General features: G+C 37.0%; 1 protein-coding gene across 4 annotated transcripts in view; it reads left to right on the forward strand.

The window, feature by feature from the left end:
• LOC133635963 (transmembrane protein 196) overlaps positions 1-20,000 on the forward strand; it is a 113,018-nt gene that overhangs the window by 90,053 nt on the left and 2,965 nt on the right. For 3 of the 4 annotated variants that reach the window (XM_062029487.1, XM_062029485.1, XM_062029486.1), the window contains exons 1-2: positions 7,978-8,142; positions 13,973-14,029. In XM_062029487.1, the coding sequence (XP_061885471.1) occupies positions 7,978-8,142; positions 13,973-14,029 (222 nt within the window). Of the gene's footprint in view, positions 1-416; positions 497-7,977; positions 8,143-13,972; positions 14,030-20,000 lie in introns of those variants that run through there. The other variant, XM_062029488.1, reaches the window with a different exon arrangement.

Raw genomic sequence — 20,000 nt, forward strand, 5'->3', positions numbered from 1 at the left:
GTGTCTCCTCAGTTCCCAAACCTTTACTGAGTGTTGTTAAAAGGAAAGGCCATGTAACACAGTGGTAAAAATGCCCCTCTGACCACTTTTTTGCAATGTGTTGCTGCCATTGAATTCTAAGTTGATGATTATTTGCACACAAAAAATGAAGTTTCTCAGTGTGAACATGAAATATCTTGTCTTTGCAGTCTATTCAATTGAATATAAGTTGAAAAGGATTAGCAAATCATTGTATTCTCTTTTTATTTACCATTTACACAACATGACAACTTCACTAGTTTTGGGTTTTGTCTAGAAATGTTCCTTAAGTTCAAATGCATTCCAAATGACAAGATCTGTCCACTAGTAAGGGAAACAAAAATGATCAAACATGCATAAGAACATGTTTTCAAACACGTCTTTTTTCCCCCTAACAGATGTCATTGAGTTCCAGGATGGAGATGCTGAGTGACAACACGCTGCTCCGTGTTTCCTACAAGATGCTTTTTGCTCTCAAGTGAGTCAATAGTTGATCGATGGCTTAAAAAGCCAGCAGATGAAAACAAAGATGGTGTAAACGCCATGAATTGATTGTTGGTACACAGTAAGGAGTGGCTTGTAAATATGTGTATGCATTGGGGTTGCACGGTATACCGGTACTAGTATAGTACCGCGATACTAGTGAGTCATTTTCGGTACGATAACGTCTCTGAAACGCACCAAACATAAAAATATGCAAAATAAAGTGGCAAGAAATACTTTCATAATGAGCAAAGTAAAATATGTTATCAGCCAAAAATCACTCCACATTCTCTACTGCTCGCTTGTGTTACCATATCTGAGTTATTGTGGAGAAATAACTACAAAACTATGCTTCTTTCACTAACCTTGTTACATAAAAGTTCAGTTATGGCAGGGGTCACCAACGCGGTGCCCGCGGGCACCAGGTCGCCCGTAAGGACCAGATGAGTAGCCCGCTGGCCTGTTCTAAAAATAGCTCAAATAGCAGCACTTACCAGTGAGCTGCCTCTATTTTTTAAATTGTATTTATTTACTAGCAAGCTGGTCTCGCTTTGCCCGACATTTTTAATTCTAAGAGAGACAAAACTCAAATAGAATTTGAAAATCCAAGATAATATTTTAAAGACTTGGTCTTCACTTGTTTAAATAAATTCTTTTTTTTTTTCTTTGCTTCTTATAACTTTCAGAAAGACAATTTTAGAGAAAAAATAAAACCTTAAAAATTATTTTAGGATTTTTTAACACATATACCTTTTTACCTTTTGAATTCCTTCCTCTTCTTTCCTGACAATTTAAATCAATGTTCAAGTAAAAAAATATTTTTTATTGTAAAGAATAATAAATACATTTTAATTTAATTCTTCATTTAAGCTTCTGTTTTTTCGACAAAGAATATTTGTGAAATATTTCTTCAAACTTATTATGATTAAAATTCAAAAAAATTATTGTGGCAAATCTAGAAAATCTGTAGAATCAAATTTAAATCTTATTTCAAAGTCTTTTGATTTTCTTTTAAAATTTTTGTTCTGGAAAATCTAAAAGAAATAATGATTTGTCTTTGTTAGAAATATAGCTTTGTTTGTTATATATTGTTTGTTATATATTCTAACAAAGTGTAGATTGGATTTTAACCTATTTAAAACATTTCATCAAAATTCTAAAATTAATCTTAATCAGGAAAAATTACTACTGATGTTCCATAAATTATGTTTTTAAGTTTTTCTCTTCTTTTTTTTGGTTGAATTTTGAATTTTAAAGAGTCGGAATTGAAGATAAACTATGTTTCAAAATTTAATTGTCATTTTTTTTCGTGTTTTCTCCTCTTTTAAACCGTTCAATTAAGTGTAAATATCATTAATTATTAATAATAACATAGAGTTAAAGGTAAATTGAGTAAATTGGCTATTTCTGGCAATTTATTTAAGTGTGTATCAAACTGGTAGCCCTTCGCATTAATCAGTACCCAAGAAGTAGCTCTAGGTTTCAAAAAGGTTGGTGACCCCTGAGTTAGGGTAATACATAATGTTAATTATAGAGAAAATGTATTTATTAAATAAAAAATATTGCTAGTCTGTAATTTGTTGCGATCGCAAAAAGCTTGAAAAGGACAAGAGATCGCATTAGTGTCCGGTTCAAACACTGATGACATTTATTAAACAAGACAAGAAGCAAGGAATTAAACAGAGACAGAATCACATTTGGCTCAATTGAGGAGAGACGTCTGGACTGTACTCTTTGTACAGTTCCGCCACGCTCTGGCGAAAGATTGTACGCCTCCTCTTTTATTTGGACTTTCCCTGATTGCGCGGCGACAGCTGTTTCTAAAGGAAGGGGGTCGTAAACGGCCATCGCCTTTGATTGCAACAGTTCAAAGAACAGGTTGTGAACTGTTCACAGAAAAGGTCGTAAAACAGTTGAAAGAAGAGGTCCCTGTAGGGGAGTCAGGTGTTCTGCGTGTTGATTGGCTGGAAGGCTGGGATAGGACGGACGTAAGTGGAAAACATGCGGTTTGCCACGCATGTTGAGCGAAAGAAATGCCACAACAAAGCCAATTGACTCAAAAAAACGCTCGAATGCAAGTCATGTAATTCTCCACTTTTCCAAAAAGTGCGTGAGCTTGATGCTAATTTACATTGTCTTTGCTTTTGACATGCTACTGACAAGCATTAGCAATTTTACATGGCGATTTCAACACCTCCAAACTTTTTAATGAAAACCACAATTAAGATGCACATTACAATCAAACAGCTGGTGCGTAACAAGTACAATACTTATAGTATTAATGTCAGGTTCAAACACCGATGACATCTATTGAACAAGACAAGAAGCAAGGAATCAAACAGAGACAGAATTACATTCGGCTCAACGAGGAGAAACGCGTACACCTGTACCCTTTGCACAGTGTTCCACGCTCTGACGAAAGATTGTACGCCTCCTCTTTTATTTGGACTTTCCCTGATTACATGGCAACAGCTGTTTCTAAGGGACGGGGGTCGTAAACAGCCATCGCCTTTGATTACAAAACAGTTCAAAGAAAAGATTGAAACACAAAGTTTTGTGATAACTTAGATACAATTATTCTGACAATTAGTTTGTGTTCTTTTGTGGTCGCTATGCCTAAATAAATACAACTAGGAAGACCCGCTTGTGCAAATGATTAAGTCCAAGTAATAAATGTTGGGATTGTTGGTCCAATCCAGCGTATTTTCATTGTCCATTTTCATATGTGCAGGAAAGCCAAGTGCTTTATTCGACACATGTGAGCACATTATAGCACTTTGGTGCTATTTGTGAGCATCAAGAAAATATCCTTCATAGTATTAATAAACTAAATCCCTCGTAGGCTCGCCAGCATATACTGAATCTTGATATCGCCAGAGCAACAGGCTAAATAATAAGACAAAGTATGAACTGCACGCCATAAAATGTAGATAACAGATATTATAATAGTTGTGGCAGGAAATCAACTGCAAACAAACGTAATCTTTTTCTCATTAGTGTCTCGATCACAGCAGCACGACACTCGTTATGTTACTTAGCGATGCAGCAATAAGTCCAACTTGGTCTTTCACCGGTTAATGTTTGATTTGTGGACCCCTTAGATCAGGGGTGTCAAACTCATTTTCATTGAGGGCCACATCGCAGTAAAGGCTTCTTTCAGAGGGCCACTTTTAAAAAAAATGAATTTACATTATGCAAGCGGGTAATAACCTGTGTTTAATGATGACTAATCGAAATGCATATGCATTTGATTGTTAGATTTCTTTTTTTATGGCCAAAAAGTTCAATTTTGGTCTCATCACTCCAAATGACTTTGTTCCGGAAGTTTTGAGGCTTGTCTCTGTGCTGTTTGGCGTAACGTAAGCGGGATACTTTGTGACATTTGCGCAGAAATTGGCTTTCTTCTGGCGACTCCACCATGCAGCCCATTTTTCTTCAAGTGCCTCCTTATTGTGCATCTTGAAACAGCCACACCACAATTTTTCAGAGAGTCTGGTATTTCAGCCGAAGTTATTTGTGGATTTGTCTTTGCATCTCGAACTATTTTCCTGGCTGAAATCTTTGCTGGTCTACCTGAGTCCCTCATTTTCCACTTCTTAATCAGCGTTTGAACACTGCTGATTGGCATTCTCAATTCCTTGGATATCTTTTTATACCCCTTTCCTGTTTTATGCAGTTCAATTACCTTTTCTCGCAGATCCTTTGACAATTCTTTTGCCTTCTCCATGACTCAGAATCTAGAAACATCTGTGCAGCACTGGATGAATGATGCAATGGTCTGTCAGAAGGCCAGAAACTCACTGACCTTTTATACACACACATTCATTACAAACAAACATGTCACAGGTGAGGATTGGAACCTTGATTAGCCATTCCAAACCTGTTTGTGTCAACTTTTGTGCATGTTATCAGATCAAAGTCACTGGGGTATGTAAACTTTTGATCAGGGTCATTTGGGTACTTTCTTGTGTCATTTTGATTTAAAAAGAGTAAACACAGTTGTTTGCCAATAAATAGCTTCACACAACCATTACGCATGAGTGGAAGAAAGGTTTTTGTGTTATCATTCATATTCTCTGAAGAATGGCCAAGAAATCATGAATTCTCCCAGGGTATGTAAACTTATGAGCACGACTGTATATATATATATATATACAGTATATATATATATATATATATATATATATATATATATATATATATATATATATATATATATATATATATATATACATATATATATATATATTAGGGATGTGGGAAAAAATCGATTCGAATCGCGATTCTCACGTTGTGCGATTCAGAATTGATTCCCATTTTTAAAAAAATCGATTTTTATTTTATTTTATTTTTATTTATTTTTATTTTTATTTTTATTTTTATTTTTTATTTTATTTTTTTTTCATTAATTAATCAATCCAACAAAACAATACACAGCAATACCACAACAATGCAATCCAATTCCAAAACCAACACTCAGAAGTGCAATAAACAGAGCAATTGAGAGGAGACACAAACACCACACAGAACAAACCAAAAGTAGTGCAACAAAAATGAATATTATCAACAACAGTATCAATATTAGTTACAATTTCAACATAGCAGTGATTAAAAATCCCTCATTGACATTATCAAAAAGAACAATAGTGTGACAGTGGCTTACACTTGCATCGCATCTCATAAGCTTGACAACACACTGTGTCCAATATTTTCACAAAGATAAAATAAGTCATATTTTTGGTTCATTTAATAGTTTAAACAAATGTACATTATTGCAATCAGTTGATAAAACATTGTCCTTTACAATTATAAAAGCTTTTTACAAAAATCTACAACTCTGCTTGCATGTCAGCAGACTGGGGTAGATCCTGCTGGAATATATGTATTCCATGAATAGACAATCCTTTTCAATCGGGAAAAAATCGTTTTTCAATCGAGAATCGTGTTGAATTTAAAAAAAATCGATATTGAATCGAATCGTGGGACACCCAAAGATTCACAGCCCTAGTATATATATATATATATATATATATATATATATATATATATATATATATATATATATATATATATATATATATATATATATATATATATATATATATATATATATAATTATTTTTTTTTTTTCCCCAGCACCCCCGCGACCCCGAAAGGGACAAGGGGTAGAAAATGGATGGATGGATGGATATTCCTTGCGCACTAAATGACTGAAAGAGCGCGCACTTACCGCTGATGACGTCACGTTATCGATGGGAAAATGCATTTTTAGACAATATGATTTAGCCTGAGCGGCTGGGACTCACCGAGAGTAACAAGCGGTAGAAAGTGGATTAGAAAGGACAGATTTAAAAAATAATACTTTTTAAAAAAATGTTTATTATATATATATATATATATATATATATATATATATATATATATATATATATATATATATATATATATATATATATATATATATTAGAGATGCGCGGATAAGCAATTATTTCATCCGCAACCGCATCACAAAAGTCGTCATCCACCCGAACCAACATTTTATCAAAACCACACCCGCCCGCCACCCGCCCGTTGTTATATATCTAATATAGACGATGCAAGGCATTAGTGAGGTTAGAAAGCTTTTGCCTGTTAAAGAAAGGAGACTGATCCAATGCAGCAGAGACATTCAATGCGTGCCATGCATTAATATCTCTTGGCCACGCATTAGAGGCTAAGAGATATTAATGCGTGATAATATTATTTATCATTATTATAATATTATGGTCATTTCCATTAAGAAAGTGTTGACTATTGTTGCCAATGCACTCCGATCAGGAGTGCGTTCCTCACACTTTGTGTGCGCAGTTGCAGCAAGCAGAACGATGCTTTTAAGAAGTTAAAAAAATGTTTTAGAAAGACTAGCCCTATATTTTCGTTAGGTAAAAAAAAATGTTCTGAATTTATTTCAATGAATATTAACTTGTTAACGTTTATAATACTCAAATAGGGACGAGGGCGGGGTGCACAGTGAAACGGTGAACAATTTCGCGACAAAGATGAACCTTTATTGATTGATCTGCAGCCATGACAACATATCAGACAATCTCCATTGTCAACGACAGGCAGGAAAATAAAGATAAACACACAGCCTATGTTGTAGGCATAGGCATAGGCTCATACGTTTTTTAAGTTGAAATAAAAAAATAAATAAAAAATGTGCCTCATAAGGCTGTCAATCACGCGCACAAACTTAAATTATACAATAACATATGTATGTCATCCCTATTTAAACAAAACTAAATTAAATAAATAATAATAATAAATTACCTGCAACTTATTGGCCAAGGCAAATAGCTGAAGGGGGGAAATCAAACCCATCAGACTGTGTCGTGTTGTGCAGCGGTGCCTGATGAATAATTGACTGTTTCAAAGAGTGCTGCTCGTTTTTCGTATGTGGGTAACAACATTTAACTATGTATATATATATTTCCGAATTGGTTCAACCGCCACCCGCCCGAATCTATTTAAAATCTATTTTTTTCGTCATGTCACCCGCCCAACCTGCGGTTTATCCGCGGACTCCGCGGTTGTGTCCGCAAACCGCGCATCTCTAATATATATATATATATTTCATTTTTTTAATTTTTTAAAATTTTTTTATTATTTTATTAATTTTTTAAATTGAAAATTAAAACCGCGGACTCCGCGGTTGTGTCCGCAAACCGCGCATCTCTAGTATATATATATATATATATTTTTTTTTTAAATTAATTTTTTTTTAAATTATTTTATTAATTTCTTAAATTGAAAATTAAAAAAAATAATTTAAGTATTTTAAACTTGGGATCCCGCGGGCCGGATTTTGGACGCCGGCGGGCCAAATCCGGCCCGCCGGCCGTAGTTTGCTCTAAACCTTTCAAAATAAGCCTACATCTGCACGGTATTTAGGTCAATTAAAAAGTAGCCCAATGGTGCTTAGACCACAAGTGCCCGGATGTGCCACTTGGTCACGTGACCGCAGCCCACCTATATAGAGGCAACTTGTTTTCCCATTTTTGACTTCCGAGCCCCTGCGCGGTCCTATTGAAGGTTTTTGTAGGTTTTATATCCATCTCTTTTTTTGTTTGTTTATTTAAAACTGAATAACTTGTACTCGTGATTGTTGTGCAAGTTATTTTATTACCCGATCTGTATCGTCTATACGCACGTGCACGCGCCTGCTTTCCCGTGCGCGTGCCGTGGACCTTTAAGTACCGTGGACAGCGCACCACCGCGTCCATAAAGTGCAGCTTCTCATTTTAAAGCACAACTATTTTTTTATTTTTTTTTGTGTAAAAACTTTTAGATACTCACTATCACCTTTTCCACTCGAGTATTTTGCACGGACTTAACTTTTTTTTTTTTTTTTTTTTTTTTACCGACGCATTAGCGGTAGAGCCGCCGCCTGTCGAGCACCGAGACGCGGCCTGCAGGCGGAGACATGCCCGGGGCAGCATGTGCTCCAGCCGCAAGATCCTGTGGAGCCTTCTCCTGCTGTCCGTGCTGGAGGTGGGCCTGGGCGTGGCCAGCATCGTGCTGGGGGCCGTGCGTGTCAGCTGGCTGCGTGGGCAGCACACGCCGCACCAGGGCGACGCTTCGCCGCTGTGGAGCGGACTTTGCGTAGGCCACCTCCTCACTTTGTGCTGTAGAAAGTACTACTTTTGTACACTTCTGTGCACGTATTTCACTTAGTTGGCGGGTTTCTTCTTAACGCAGACATTTTTTACAATTAGTTCATGTGGACAATTAACGTCTTTTGCATTTGTTTTTAATACTGCTGGTTGGATTTTTGCAGCATTTCCCCGTCGTGTCTGGTTTATGTTGTTTTTTATTTTTTTTGGTTTGTGTTGTTTTTTTATTTTTATTTATTTTTTGGGGTTTATGTTGTTCGTCTTGGATTATTTTGGCGTGTTTTGAAGTTGATGCGCGTTTTGCTCCTGCCGGCCACCGTAGTTTTGTAAACAGCTGCTGTCGTGTGCACTTTACATTACTTCCACACATCTGGCAGGAAACAATATAAAGTAAAATTTAAAAAAAAAGGGCCATTGTCGCTCTAAACCGGGGGTGTCCAAACTTTTTCCACTGAGGGCCACACACGGAAAAATTTAAGCCATTTTGATATTTTCCATTTTCAATCCATAACAATATATATATATATATATATATATATATATATATATATATATATATATATATATATATATATATATATATATATATATATATATATATATATATTGTTATGGTTTGAAAATGGAAAATATCAAAATGGCTTAAATTTTTCCGTATATATATATATATATATTTAACCTTTAGGGCTCCCGGGGACCAGTCAAGGGTCTCAGTCATTAAAATTAGAGATGTGGCTGATATATGCGTTAAAATGTAATATCGGAAATTATCAGTATCGTTTTTTTTTATTATCTGTATCGTTTTGTTTTTTTTAATTTTTTTTAATTTTTTAAATTTTTTATTAAATCAACATAAAAAACACAAGATACACTTACAATTAGTGCACCAACCCAAAAAACCTCCCTCCCCCATTTACACTCATTTACACAAAAGGGTTGTTTCATATTCTGGTTCCTACATTATATATCAATATATATCAATACAGTCTGCAAGGGATACAGTCCGTAAGCACACATGATTGTGCGTGCTGCTGCTCCACTAATAGTACTAACCTTTAACAGTTAATTTTACTCATTTTCATTCATTACTAGTTTCTATGTAACTGTTTTTATATTGTTGTACTTTCTTTTTTATTCAAGAAAATGTTTTAAATTTATTTATCTTATTTTACAATTTTTTTTAAAAAAGTACCTTATCTTCACCATACCTGGTTGTCCAAATTAGGCATAATAATGTGTTAATTCCACGACTGCATATATCGGTTGATATCGGTATCGGTTGATATCGGTATCGGTAATTAAAGAGTTGGACAATATCGGAATATCGGATATCGGCAAAAAGCCATTATCGGACATCCCTAATTAAAATGTTAAAAATAAGTCAAATTATTATTATTATTTTTTACAGTATATCTCTATATCAACTTCAGGTTGATATCAAGTAAAAAAAAAACAGCAACAGGTTTTATGCCTTTTCTGTCAAAGACAACTTTGTTTTTTACAGTAAAACTAAAATATGCAGTATTTAGTAATTAGAGCCCTAAAAGATCAATAATGCAGGACACCATTGATTTGAATTATTTAATATTTTTGAGTAATCACAGTGAAAAGTTAAATAAAATCCCACTAAATATATTTGGGATGCAAAAGGTCCCCCACTCATAAAGTGATACTTTTTTTTTTTTTACTTTTCACACTTAAATTACGAGATCAACTTCAGATATATCTGTCCATTTTACGTTTGAACTATTATTTTGTTTGTTTTATGCTCTTTTGTCAAATACAACTTTGATGTTTTTATATGGCAACCACACAATATATGCAATATTTTTTCCACATAAAACATTTTAAAGTGATATTTTTTAAGTAATAGTAACAGATTTTTTTTTTTTTTCGAGCAATGGCAAAAAAATAAATAAATAAACAAAGACAAAAGGGAAAAAAAACAGCCTGCATGGCAGTTTTTTGTCAACATTGCAACGTTTTCTTGTTAGATTTCACCTCATTCCACTTTTTTAAAATGTTTATTTTTGCAATACTATCAATTTTGCAATTTTTGCAGAATGTGTGGGGGGCCGGTAAACGATTAGCTGCGGGCCGCAAATGGCCCCCGGGCCGCACTTTGGACACCTCTGCTCTAAACCTTTTACTTTATACTAGGGTTGTCCCGATACCAATATTTTGGTACCGGTACCAAAATGCATTTCGATACTTTTCTAAATAAAGGGGACCAGCCAAAAAAATGTCATTATTGGCTTTATTTTAACAAAAAAAATCTTAGAGTACATGAAACATATGTTTATTATTGTAATTTAGTGCTTAAATAAAATAGTGAACATACTAGACAACTTGTCTTTTAGTAGTAAGTAAACAAACAAAGACTCCTAATTAGTCTGCTGACATATGCAGTAACATATTGAGTCATTTTGTAGTTGTAAAATTAAAAATACAAACTTTTCACATTGTCATTAATGGGGTATTGTGTGTAGACTTTTCAGGACAAAAATGAATTTATTCCATTTTGGAATAAGGCTGTAACGTAACAAAATGTGGACAAAGTAAAACGCTATGAATACTTTCCCGAAAAGCCAGTTTCCCCGTCTCTGACTGTCAAAAACCAGAACAATTCAATAATCCATACTAGTGTTGTAACCATACCAATATTTTGGTACCGGTACTAAAATTATTTCGGTACTTTTCGGTACTATTCTAAATAAAGGGGACCAACAAAAAAAATGTCATTATTGGCTTTATTTTAACAAAAAAAAATACAATCTTAGGGTACATGAAACATGTTTATTATTGCAATTTAGTCCTTAAATAAAATAGTGAACATACTAGACAACTTGTCTTTTAGTAGTAAGTAAACAAACAAAGACTCCTAATTAGTCTGCTGACGTATGCAGTAACATATTGTGTCATTTATACACCTATTATTTTGTCCACATTATAAAGGACAAACTGTAAAAATGGATTATTAATCCACTTGTTCATTTACTGTTAATATCTGCTTATTTTCTGTTTCAACATGTTCTGTCTACACTTCTGTTAAAATGTAATAATCACTTATTCTTCTCTTCTTTGATACTTTACATTAGTTTTGGATGATACCACACATTTAGGTATCGATCCGATACCAAGTAGCTACAGGATCATACATTGGTCATATTCAAAGTCCTCATACGTCCAGGGACGTATTTCATGAGTTTGTAAACATAATATGATTTTTTTAAAAAGGAAACAAGATATCGTGACGATAAAAAATATCGATGTAATCATACTAGTATCGACTAGATATGCTCTTGTACTTGGTATCATTACAGTGCATGTCAGGTGTAGATCCACCCATGGCATTTATTTACATTGTGACGCCGGTGAGCTATTGTATCCTCCTACGGTGTGTAGTGAAGCATGTTTAGCTATTCCTCGTCCTGCAGTGATAATGATACTTGTAAGAAACGTACTTTATTTGTCGCCATGGAAACAAGGATTAGTGATTTAGAAGTGTTATAACTTCACCTTTATCGTCACTTTTTACACCAAAATGCGTCCATTCTCCCTTTTCTGTCTACACACTGTGTCTGCTTGTAAGTACTATGTGCGTGTGCGCTGCCGAACATGCTCCTCTGCTCGTAAAACCAGCAATGTCACGACGTGACGACGCTTTTGTCAACTTTTCAAACAGAGTATAGTACCATTTTTGATTGATTAGTACCGCAATACTATTCTAGTACCGATATACCGTACAACCCTACTAAGTAATTATTGTTTACTCAGCAGAGAATGTGTTTAATCCCTAATATAGTTTCATAATAGTTAAGTGTATCCTTTTACCTCTTAATATTAGACATATTTTGCAGTTATTGTCGCTATAAATTATATGTTGACTTCCTGGTTAATCCCCTGTCATTTTTTTCAATACAGATGTGAAATATTGTACTAAAGTTTATTAAACATACGAAAGTATTGCTACAGCACACTTTCCAATTTCCTGCTGTTGATTGGCCAATGCGGTGTCACATGACTCACTACGCTGGCGTGTGAGGGCGATAAAAGTGACCCCATCAGCGCTTATTAGAATATTTATGGAGGTTCATTTGTGTCTTTGTGATAAAAGTTTTTTTTTGGACACTGAATTTATGTACAGAATTGTTTGTTTGAATGTTGTCTTACTTCAACTTATGCTGACAACTTCATTGAATAAAAATGTGTGTTTTAAAAAAAAAACTTTTTAAAATAGTTTTAAAATTCAATGTAAAAAAATAATTTTATAAAAATTCAGTGCATAAAAATTAATTGGAAAAAAAATGTGTGTAAAAAATTCAGTGTAAAAAACTTTAGTTTATAATAACTCACTGTATAAAAATTCAACACATAAATATTCAGTGTAAAAAAATCAGTATATAAAGATTTGCTGTATAAAAATTCAGTGTAAAAAGAATTGTGTGTAAAAAAAGTAATCGTAAAAAAAAATCTGTGTATAGAAATTTGGTGTAAAAAAATTAAGTGTATAAAAATTAATTGTAAAAAAGAATTGTGTATAACAAATTTTGTGTAAAAATTTTTAGTTCATAATAAGTTCATGTATAAAAAATTCTGTGCAGAAATATTCAGTGTATGAAAATTCAGTGTAAAAAAAAACCGGGAAAAAATTAATTCACTGTGTAAAAAAAATCAGTATATAAAGATTTGCTGTATAAAAATTCAGTGTAAAAAGAATTGTGTGTGAAAAAAGTCATCGTAAAAAAAAATCAGTATATAGAAATTTGGTGTAAAAAAATTAAGTGTATAAAAATTAATTGTAAAAAAGAATTGTGTATAACAAATTTTGTGTAAACAACTTTAGTACATAATAATTTCATGTATAAAAATTATGTGCAGAAATATTCAGTGTATGAAAATTCAGTGTAAAAAAAAAACGGGAAAAAATGAATTCAGTGTGTAAAAAAAATCACTGTATAAAAATTCAGTGCATAAATATTCAATGTAAAAAAATTCACTGTAAAAAAAAGGAGTAAAAAAATTCAGTATAGTATATAAGATGCACTGTATAAAAAAATCTAAGTTCATAAAAATTAAGTTTATAAAAATTAATCGTAAAAAAGAATTGTGTATAAAAAGATTTGTGTAAAATATAATTGACTGTATAAAAATTCAGTGCAGAAATATTCAGTGTAAAAAAAAAGGGAAAAAATTCATTGTGTATAAAAAAATCACTGTATAAAAATTCAGTGCAGAAATATTCAATGTAAAAAAAATCACTGTAAAAAAATTCAGTATATAAAGATTTTTAATAATTCACTGTATGAAAATTCAGTGCAAAAAAAATACGGGAAAAAATTCAGTGTGTAAAAAAAAAAATCACTGTATAAAAAATCTGAGCATAAATATTCATTGTAAAAAAAATTCACAAAAAAAAATGTAGTGTAAAAAAGTTCAGTGCATAAATATTTGTTGCTACAAAACTGAAGACCCACTTCCTGTAAATGAAGACGGAAGCACCTGATTGGCTGATTCTGAGAAAGAACGTTTCTGCACTGAATTTTATACACTGATATTTTGATACTATATTCTTTTTACTCACTGAATTTTTAAACACATTTTTATTCAATAAAATTATCAGCATCTTTTGATGTCAATAAATAAATTCAGTTCACAAAATTCCAACACAAAAAATTCAGTTACATAAATTCAGCGTTAAAAAAAAAAAAAGCTTTCATAATAAAGACACAACGTAATTTATATTTACATCCCTGCTTCTTAATTACACCTTCATGACATTAACGATGCTTATTATGATTATTATTATCTCTTTTCAGTTTCTGCTGTGTGGGATCAGTGGAGTGTTGTGTGCTCGAAAGAGGAGCGGCCTTACTGTAAGTTCCTCTTCCTTCCTGAATGTTCTTTGTCTAATCTGTCTTTTTATGCAACTACTTGTGTGGTGGCAAACAGGAAGTGGACTCCTGCAGCTTGACTTGATTATTATTTCATGCTTTTTAACCCGCTTGTGTCCTCATTCCCTCATGGAAAGTCACGCTTCTGCACCTGATATCATGTCCTTCACTTCCCCCTTCTGAAAGTCTTTATTACACATTCATAAAGCCCCTTGCAAATATGACATCATGAATATCATTCACTGTGATAATATTATAGCCTTTTTTTTATTTTTTATTAATCAGTCCAACAAAATAATACACACCAATACAATAATAATACTATTACAATTACAAAACCAAACAAGTGAGTGAGTGTGAGAGAGTGTGAGTGAGTGTGTGAGTGAGTGTGTGAGAGTGAGTGTGAGTGAGTGAGTGTGTGAGTGAGAGTGAGTGAGTGAGTGAGTGAGTGAGTGAGTGAGTGAGTGAGTGAGTGAGTGAGTGAGTGAGTGAGTGAGTGAGTGAGTGTGAGAGTGAGTGTGAGAGAGTGTGAGTGAGAGAGTAAGGGAGTGTGTGTGAGTGTGAGAGAGTGAGTGAGAGAAAGTGAGTGTGTGTGTGAGAGTGAGTGTGAGGGAGTGAGTGAGAGAAAGTGAGTGTGTGTGACAGAGTGTGAGTGAGAGAGTGAGTGTGTGAGTGAGTGTGAGTGACAGAGTGAGTGTGTGAGAGAGAGTGAGTGAGTGAGAGAGAGTGAGTGTGAGGGAGTGAGTGAGAGAAAGTGAGTGTGTGTGACAGAGTGTGAGTGAGAGAGTGAGTGTGTGAGTGAGTGTGAGAGAGTGAGTGTGAGAGAGTGAGTGTGAGTGACAGAGTGAGTGTGTGAGAGAGAGTGAGTGAGAGAGAGTGAGTGTGAGTGAGAGAGTGTGAGTGAGAGTGAGTGAGTGAGAGAGTGAATGTGAGAGAGTGAGTGAGAGAGTAAGGGAGTGTGTGTGTGAGTGAGGGAAAGTGAGTGTGAGTGACAGAGTGTGAGTGAGAGAGTGAGTTAGTGTGAGAGAAAGTGAGTGTGAGTGAGTGTAAGAGAGTGAGTGAGAGAAAGTGAGTGTGAGTGAGAGAAAGTAAGTGAGAGAGTGTGAGTGAGAGTGAGTGTGTGAGTGAGTGAGTGAGAGAGTGAGTGTGAGAGAGTGTGAGTGAGAGAGTAAGGGAGTGTGTGAGTGTGAGAGAGTGAGTGAGAGAGAGAAAGTGAGAGTGAGTGTGAGAGTGTGAGTGAGCGAAAGTGAGTGTGAGTGACAGAGTGTGAGTGAGAGAGTGAGTGTGTGAGTGAGTGTGAGAGAGTGAGTGAGAGAAAGTGAGTATGAGTGAGAGAAAGTGAGATAGAGTGAGTGTGAGTGAGAGAGTAAGTTAGTGTGCGAGTGAATGTAAGAGAGTGAGTGTGAGAGAGTGAGTGTGGGTGAGTGAGTGAGAGTGTGAGTGAGAGAGTAAGTGAGTGTGTGAGTGAGTGAGTGAGTGAGTGAGTGAGTGAGTGAGTGAGTGAGTGAGAGAGAGTGTGAGTGAGAGAGTGTGAGAGAGTGAGTGAGTGTGTGTGAGTGAGTGAGAGTGAGAGAGTGTAAGTGAGAGAGAGTGAGTGTGAGAGTAAGTGAGTGAGTGAGAGAGTGAGTGTGAGAGAGTGAGAGTGTGAGTGAGAGAGTGTGAGAGAGTGAGTGAGAGAAAGTGAGTGTGACAGTGAGAGAGAGAGTGAGAGAAAGTAAGTGTGAGTGAGTGAGTGAGTGAGTGAGTGAGTGAGTGAGTGAGTGAGTGAGTGAGTGAGTGAGTGTGAGAGTGAGTGTGAGAGAGTGTGAGTGAGAGAGTAAGGGAGTGTGTGTGAGTGTGAGAGAGTGAGTGAGAGAAAGTGAGTGTGTGTGTGAGAGTGAGTGTGAGGGAGTGAGTGAGAGAAAGTGAGTGTGTGTGACAGAGTGTGAGTGAGAGAGTGAGTGTGTGAGTGAGTGTGAGAGAGTGAGTGAGAGAGTGAGTGTGAGTGACAGAGTGAGTGTGTGAGAGAGAGTGAGTGAGTGAGAGAGAGTGAGTGTGAGGGAGTGAGTGAGAGAAAGTGAGTGTGTGTGACAGAGTGTGAGTGAGAGAGTGAGTGTGTGAGTGAGTGTGAGAGAGTGAGTGTGAGAGAGTGAGTGTGAGTGACAGAGTGAGTGTGTGAGAGAGAGTGAGTGAGAGAGAGTGAGTGTGAGTGAGAGAGTGTGAGTGAGAGTGAGTGAGTGAGAGAGTGAATGTGAGAGAGTGAGTGAGAGAGTAAGGGAGTGTGTGTGTGAGTGAGGGAAAGTGAGTGTGAGTGACAGAGTGTGAGTGAGAGAGTGAGTTAGTGTGAGAGAAAGTGAGTGTGAGTGAGTGTAAGAGAGTGAGTGAGAGAAAGTGAGTGTGAGTGAGAGAAAGTAAGTGAGAGAGTGTGAGTGAGAGTGAGTGTGTGAGTGAGTGAGTGAGAGAGTGAGTGTGAGAGAGTGTGAGTGAGAGAGTAAGGGAGTGTGTGAGTGTGAGAGAGTGAGTGAGTGAGAGAAAGTGAGAGTGAGTGTGAGAGTGTGAGTGAGCGAAAGTGAGTGTGAGTGACAGAGTGTGAGTGAGAGAGTGAGTGTGTGAGTGAGTGTGAGAGAGTGAGTGAGAGAAAGTGAGTATGAGTGAGAGAAAGTGAGAGAGAGAGAGTGTGAGTGAGAGAGTAAGTTAGTGTGCGAGTGAATGTAAGAGAGTGAGTGTGAGAGAGTGAGTGTGGGTGAGTGAGTGAGAGTGTGAGTGAGAGAGTAAGTGAGTGTGTGAGTGAGTGAGTGAGTGAGTGAGTGAGTGAGTGAGTGAGTGAGTGAGTGAGTGAGAGAGAGTGTGAGTGAGAGAGTGTGAGAGAGTGAGTGAGTGTGTGTGAGTGAGTGAGAGTGAGAGAGTGTAAGTGAGAGAGAGTGAGTGTGAGAGTAAGTGAGTGAGTGAGAGAGTGAGTGTGAGAGAGTGAGAGTGTGAGTGAGAGAGTGTGAGAGAGTGAGTGAGAGAAAGTGAGTGTGACAGTGAGAGAGAGAGTGAGAGAAAGTAAGTGTGAGTGAGAGAGAAAGTGAGTGTGAGTGAGTGAGTGAGAGAGACTGTGAGAGTGAGTGAGTGAGAGAGTGAGTGTGAGAGAGAGTGAGTGTGAGTGTGAGAGTAAGTGAGCGAGTGAGTGTGAGAGAGTGAGAGTGTGAGAGAGTGAGAGTGTGAGTGAGTAAGAGTGAGTGAGAGAGAGAGTGTGAGTGAGAGAGTGTGAGAGAGTGAGTGAGTGTGTGTGAGTGAGTGAGTGAGAGAGAGAGAGAGTGTAAGTGAGAGAGAGTGAGTGTGAGAGTGAGAGTAAGTGAGTGAGTGAGAGAGTGAGTGTGAGAGAGTGTGAGTGAGAGAGTGTGAGAGAGTGAGTGAGAAAAAGTGAGTGTGACAGTGAGAGAGAGAGTGAGAGAAAGTGAGTGTGAGTGAGAGAGAGAAAGTGAGTGTGAGTGAGTGAGTGAGAGAGACTGTGAGAGTGAGTGAGTGAGAGAGTGAGTGTGAGAGAGAGTGAGTGTGAGTGTGAGAGTAAGTGAGCGAGTGAGAGAGTGAGTGTGAGAGAGTGTGAGTGTGAGAGTGTGAGTGAGTAAGAGCGTGTGAGTGAGTGAGAGAGTGAGTGAGTGAGTGAGTGAGTGAGTGAGTGAGTGAGTGAGAGAGAGTGAGTGTGAGAATGTGAGAGTAGGTGAGCGAGTGAGTGAGTGAGTGAGTGTGAGAGAGTGAGTGAGAGAGTGAGTGAGTGTGAGAGGGTGTGAGTGAGAGAGAGTGTGAGTGAGAGGAAGTGAGTGTGAGTGAGTGTGAGAGTGAGTGAGTGCGTGAGTTAGTGAGAGAGTGAGTGTGAGAGAGAGAGAGTGAGTGTGAGTGAGAGAGTAAGTGAGTGTGAGAGTGAGTGAGTGCGTGAGTTAGTGAGAGAGTGAGTGTGAGAGAGAGAGTGAGTGTGAGTGAGAGAGTAAGTGAGTGTGAGAGTGAGTGAGTGCGTGAGTTAGTGAGAGAGTGAGTGTGAGAGAGAGAGTGAGTGTGAGTGAGAGAGTAAGTGAGTGTGAGAGTGAGTGAGTGAGTGCGTGAGTTAGTGAGAGAGTGAGTGTGAGAGAGAGAGTGAGTGTGAGTGAGAGAGTAAGTGAGTGTGAGAGTGAGTGAGTGCGTGCGTGAGTTAGTGGGAGAGTGAGTGTGACAGAGTGGGTGAGAGAGTGAGTGTGAGTGAGAGAGAGTGAGTGTGAGTGAGAGAGTAAGTGAGTGAGTGAGTGCGTGAGTTAGTGAGAGAGTGAGTGTGAGAGAGAGAGTGAGTGTGAGTGAGAGAGTAAGTGAGTGTGAGAGTGAGTGAGTGCGTGAGTTAGTGAGAGAGTGAGTGTGAGAGAGAGAGTGAGTGTGAGTAAGTGAGTGTGAGAGTGAGTGAGTGCGTGCGTGAGTTACTGGGAGAGTGAGTGTGACAGAGTGGGTGAGAGAGTGAGTGTGAGTGAGAGAGTAAGTGAGTGTGAGAGTGAGTGAGACTCGACAGTGCACCTTATAACCCGGTGCGCCTAATGTGCGGCATAGTTCTGGTTGTGCCTACCGACCTCGAAGCAATTTTATTTGGTACATGGTGTAATGATACGTGTGACCAGTAGATGGCAGTCACACATAAGAGATACATGTAGACTGTACCAAGGATGTCGTTGTGGCTTGTACAGCCCTTTGAGACACTTGTGATTTAGGGCTATATAAATAAACATTGATTGGTTGATTGATAGACTGCAGGTTGATGCCTGTTCAATAAATGACACTAGCAAGTACCGGTAAGCAGGCAAGCCCAAAACTTATTTTCTTTGAGAGTATAAAACATTACACACACCACTCAAAAATGTGTCAAAGTGTTTTAGTAGACTTTTGTAAGCTCGGAAGCTGCACCGCTTGATGGATTGTCAGCACAATACCACTACCATAGTCAGACGTACTGTGCTTCAACACACATGTATTATTATGCTGTGTGTATCAGGACCCCAAAATGGCGTTTTGTTTGGAACTATTATATCAAACCAACTTTTTGGTAGCTGCTGTTGTGTATCCACTACATATTTGGATGGTTGCTAAAGTGCTGATCCTGTTGTGTATCCACTACATATTTGGATGGTTGCTAAAGTGCTGATCCTGTTGTGTATCCACTACATATTTGGATGGTTGCCAAAGTGCTGATCCTGTTGTGTATCCACTACATATTTGGATGGTTGCTAAAGTGCTGATCCTGTTGTGTATCCACTACATATTTGGATGGTTGCCAAAGTGCTGATCCTGTTGTGTATCTACTACATATTTGGATGGTTGCTAAAGTGCTGATCCTGTTGTGTATCCACTACATATTTGGATGGTTGCCAAAGTGCTGATCGTGTTGTGTATCCACTACATATTTGGATGGTTGCTAAAGTGCTGATCCTGTTGTGTATCCACTACATATTTGGATGGTTGCCAAAGTGCTGATCCTGTTGTGTATCCACTACATATTTGGATGGTTGCTAAAGTGCTGATCCTGTTGTGTATCCACTACATATTTGGATGGTTGCTAAAGTGCTGATCCTGTTGTGTATCCACTACATATTTGGATGGTTGCCAAAGTGCTGATCCTGTTGTGTATCCACTACATATTTGGATGGTTGCCAAAGTGCTGATCCTGTTGTGTATCCACTACATATTTGGATGGTTGCTAAAGTGCTGATCCTGTTGTGCATCCACTACATATTTGGATGGTTGCTAAAGTGCTGATCCTGTTGTGTATCCACTACATATTTGGATGGTTGCTAAAGTGCTGCTCCTGTTGTGTATCCACTACATATTTGGATGGTTGCTAAAGTGCTGATCGTGACTCACAGTGAGCCTGAGGTGTAACTCACATCATCACTTCATAATGAGCTGCTGCCATTTATAGCCTGCTAAAGGGCAGAAGAGTCGATCACAAGGTGGCAAACAGCAAGTGAGTGTCATTTCA

The sequence above is a fragment of the Entelurus aequoreus genome, linkage group LG20 (genome assembly GCF_033978785.1).
Source record: "Entelurus aequoreus isolate RoL-2023_Sb linkage group LG20, RoL_Eaeq_v1.1, whole genome shotgun sequence".
NCBI classification, from domain to species: domain Eukaryota; kingdom Metazoa; phylum Chordata; class Actinopteri; order Syngnathiformes; family Syngnathidae; genus Entelurus; species Entelurus aequoreus.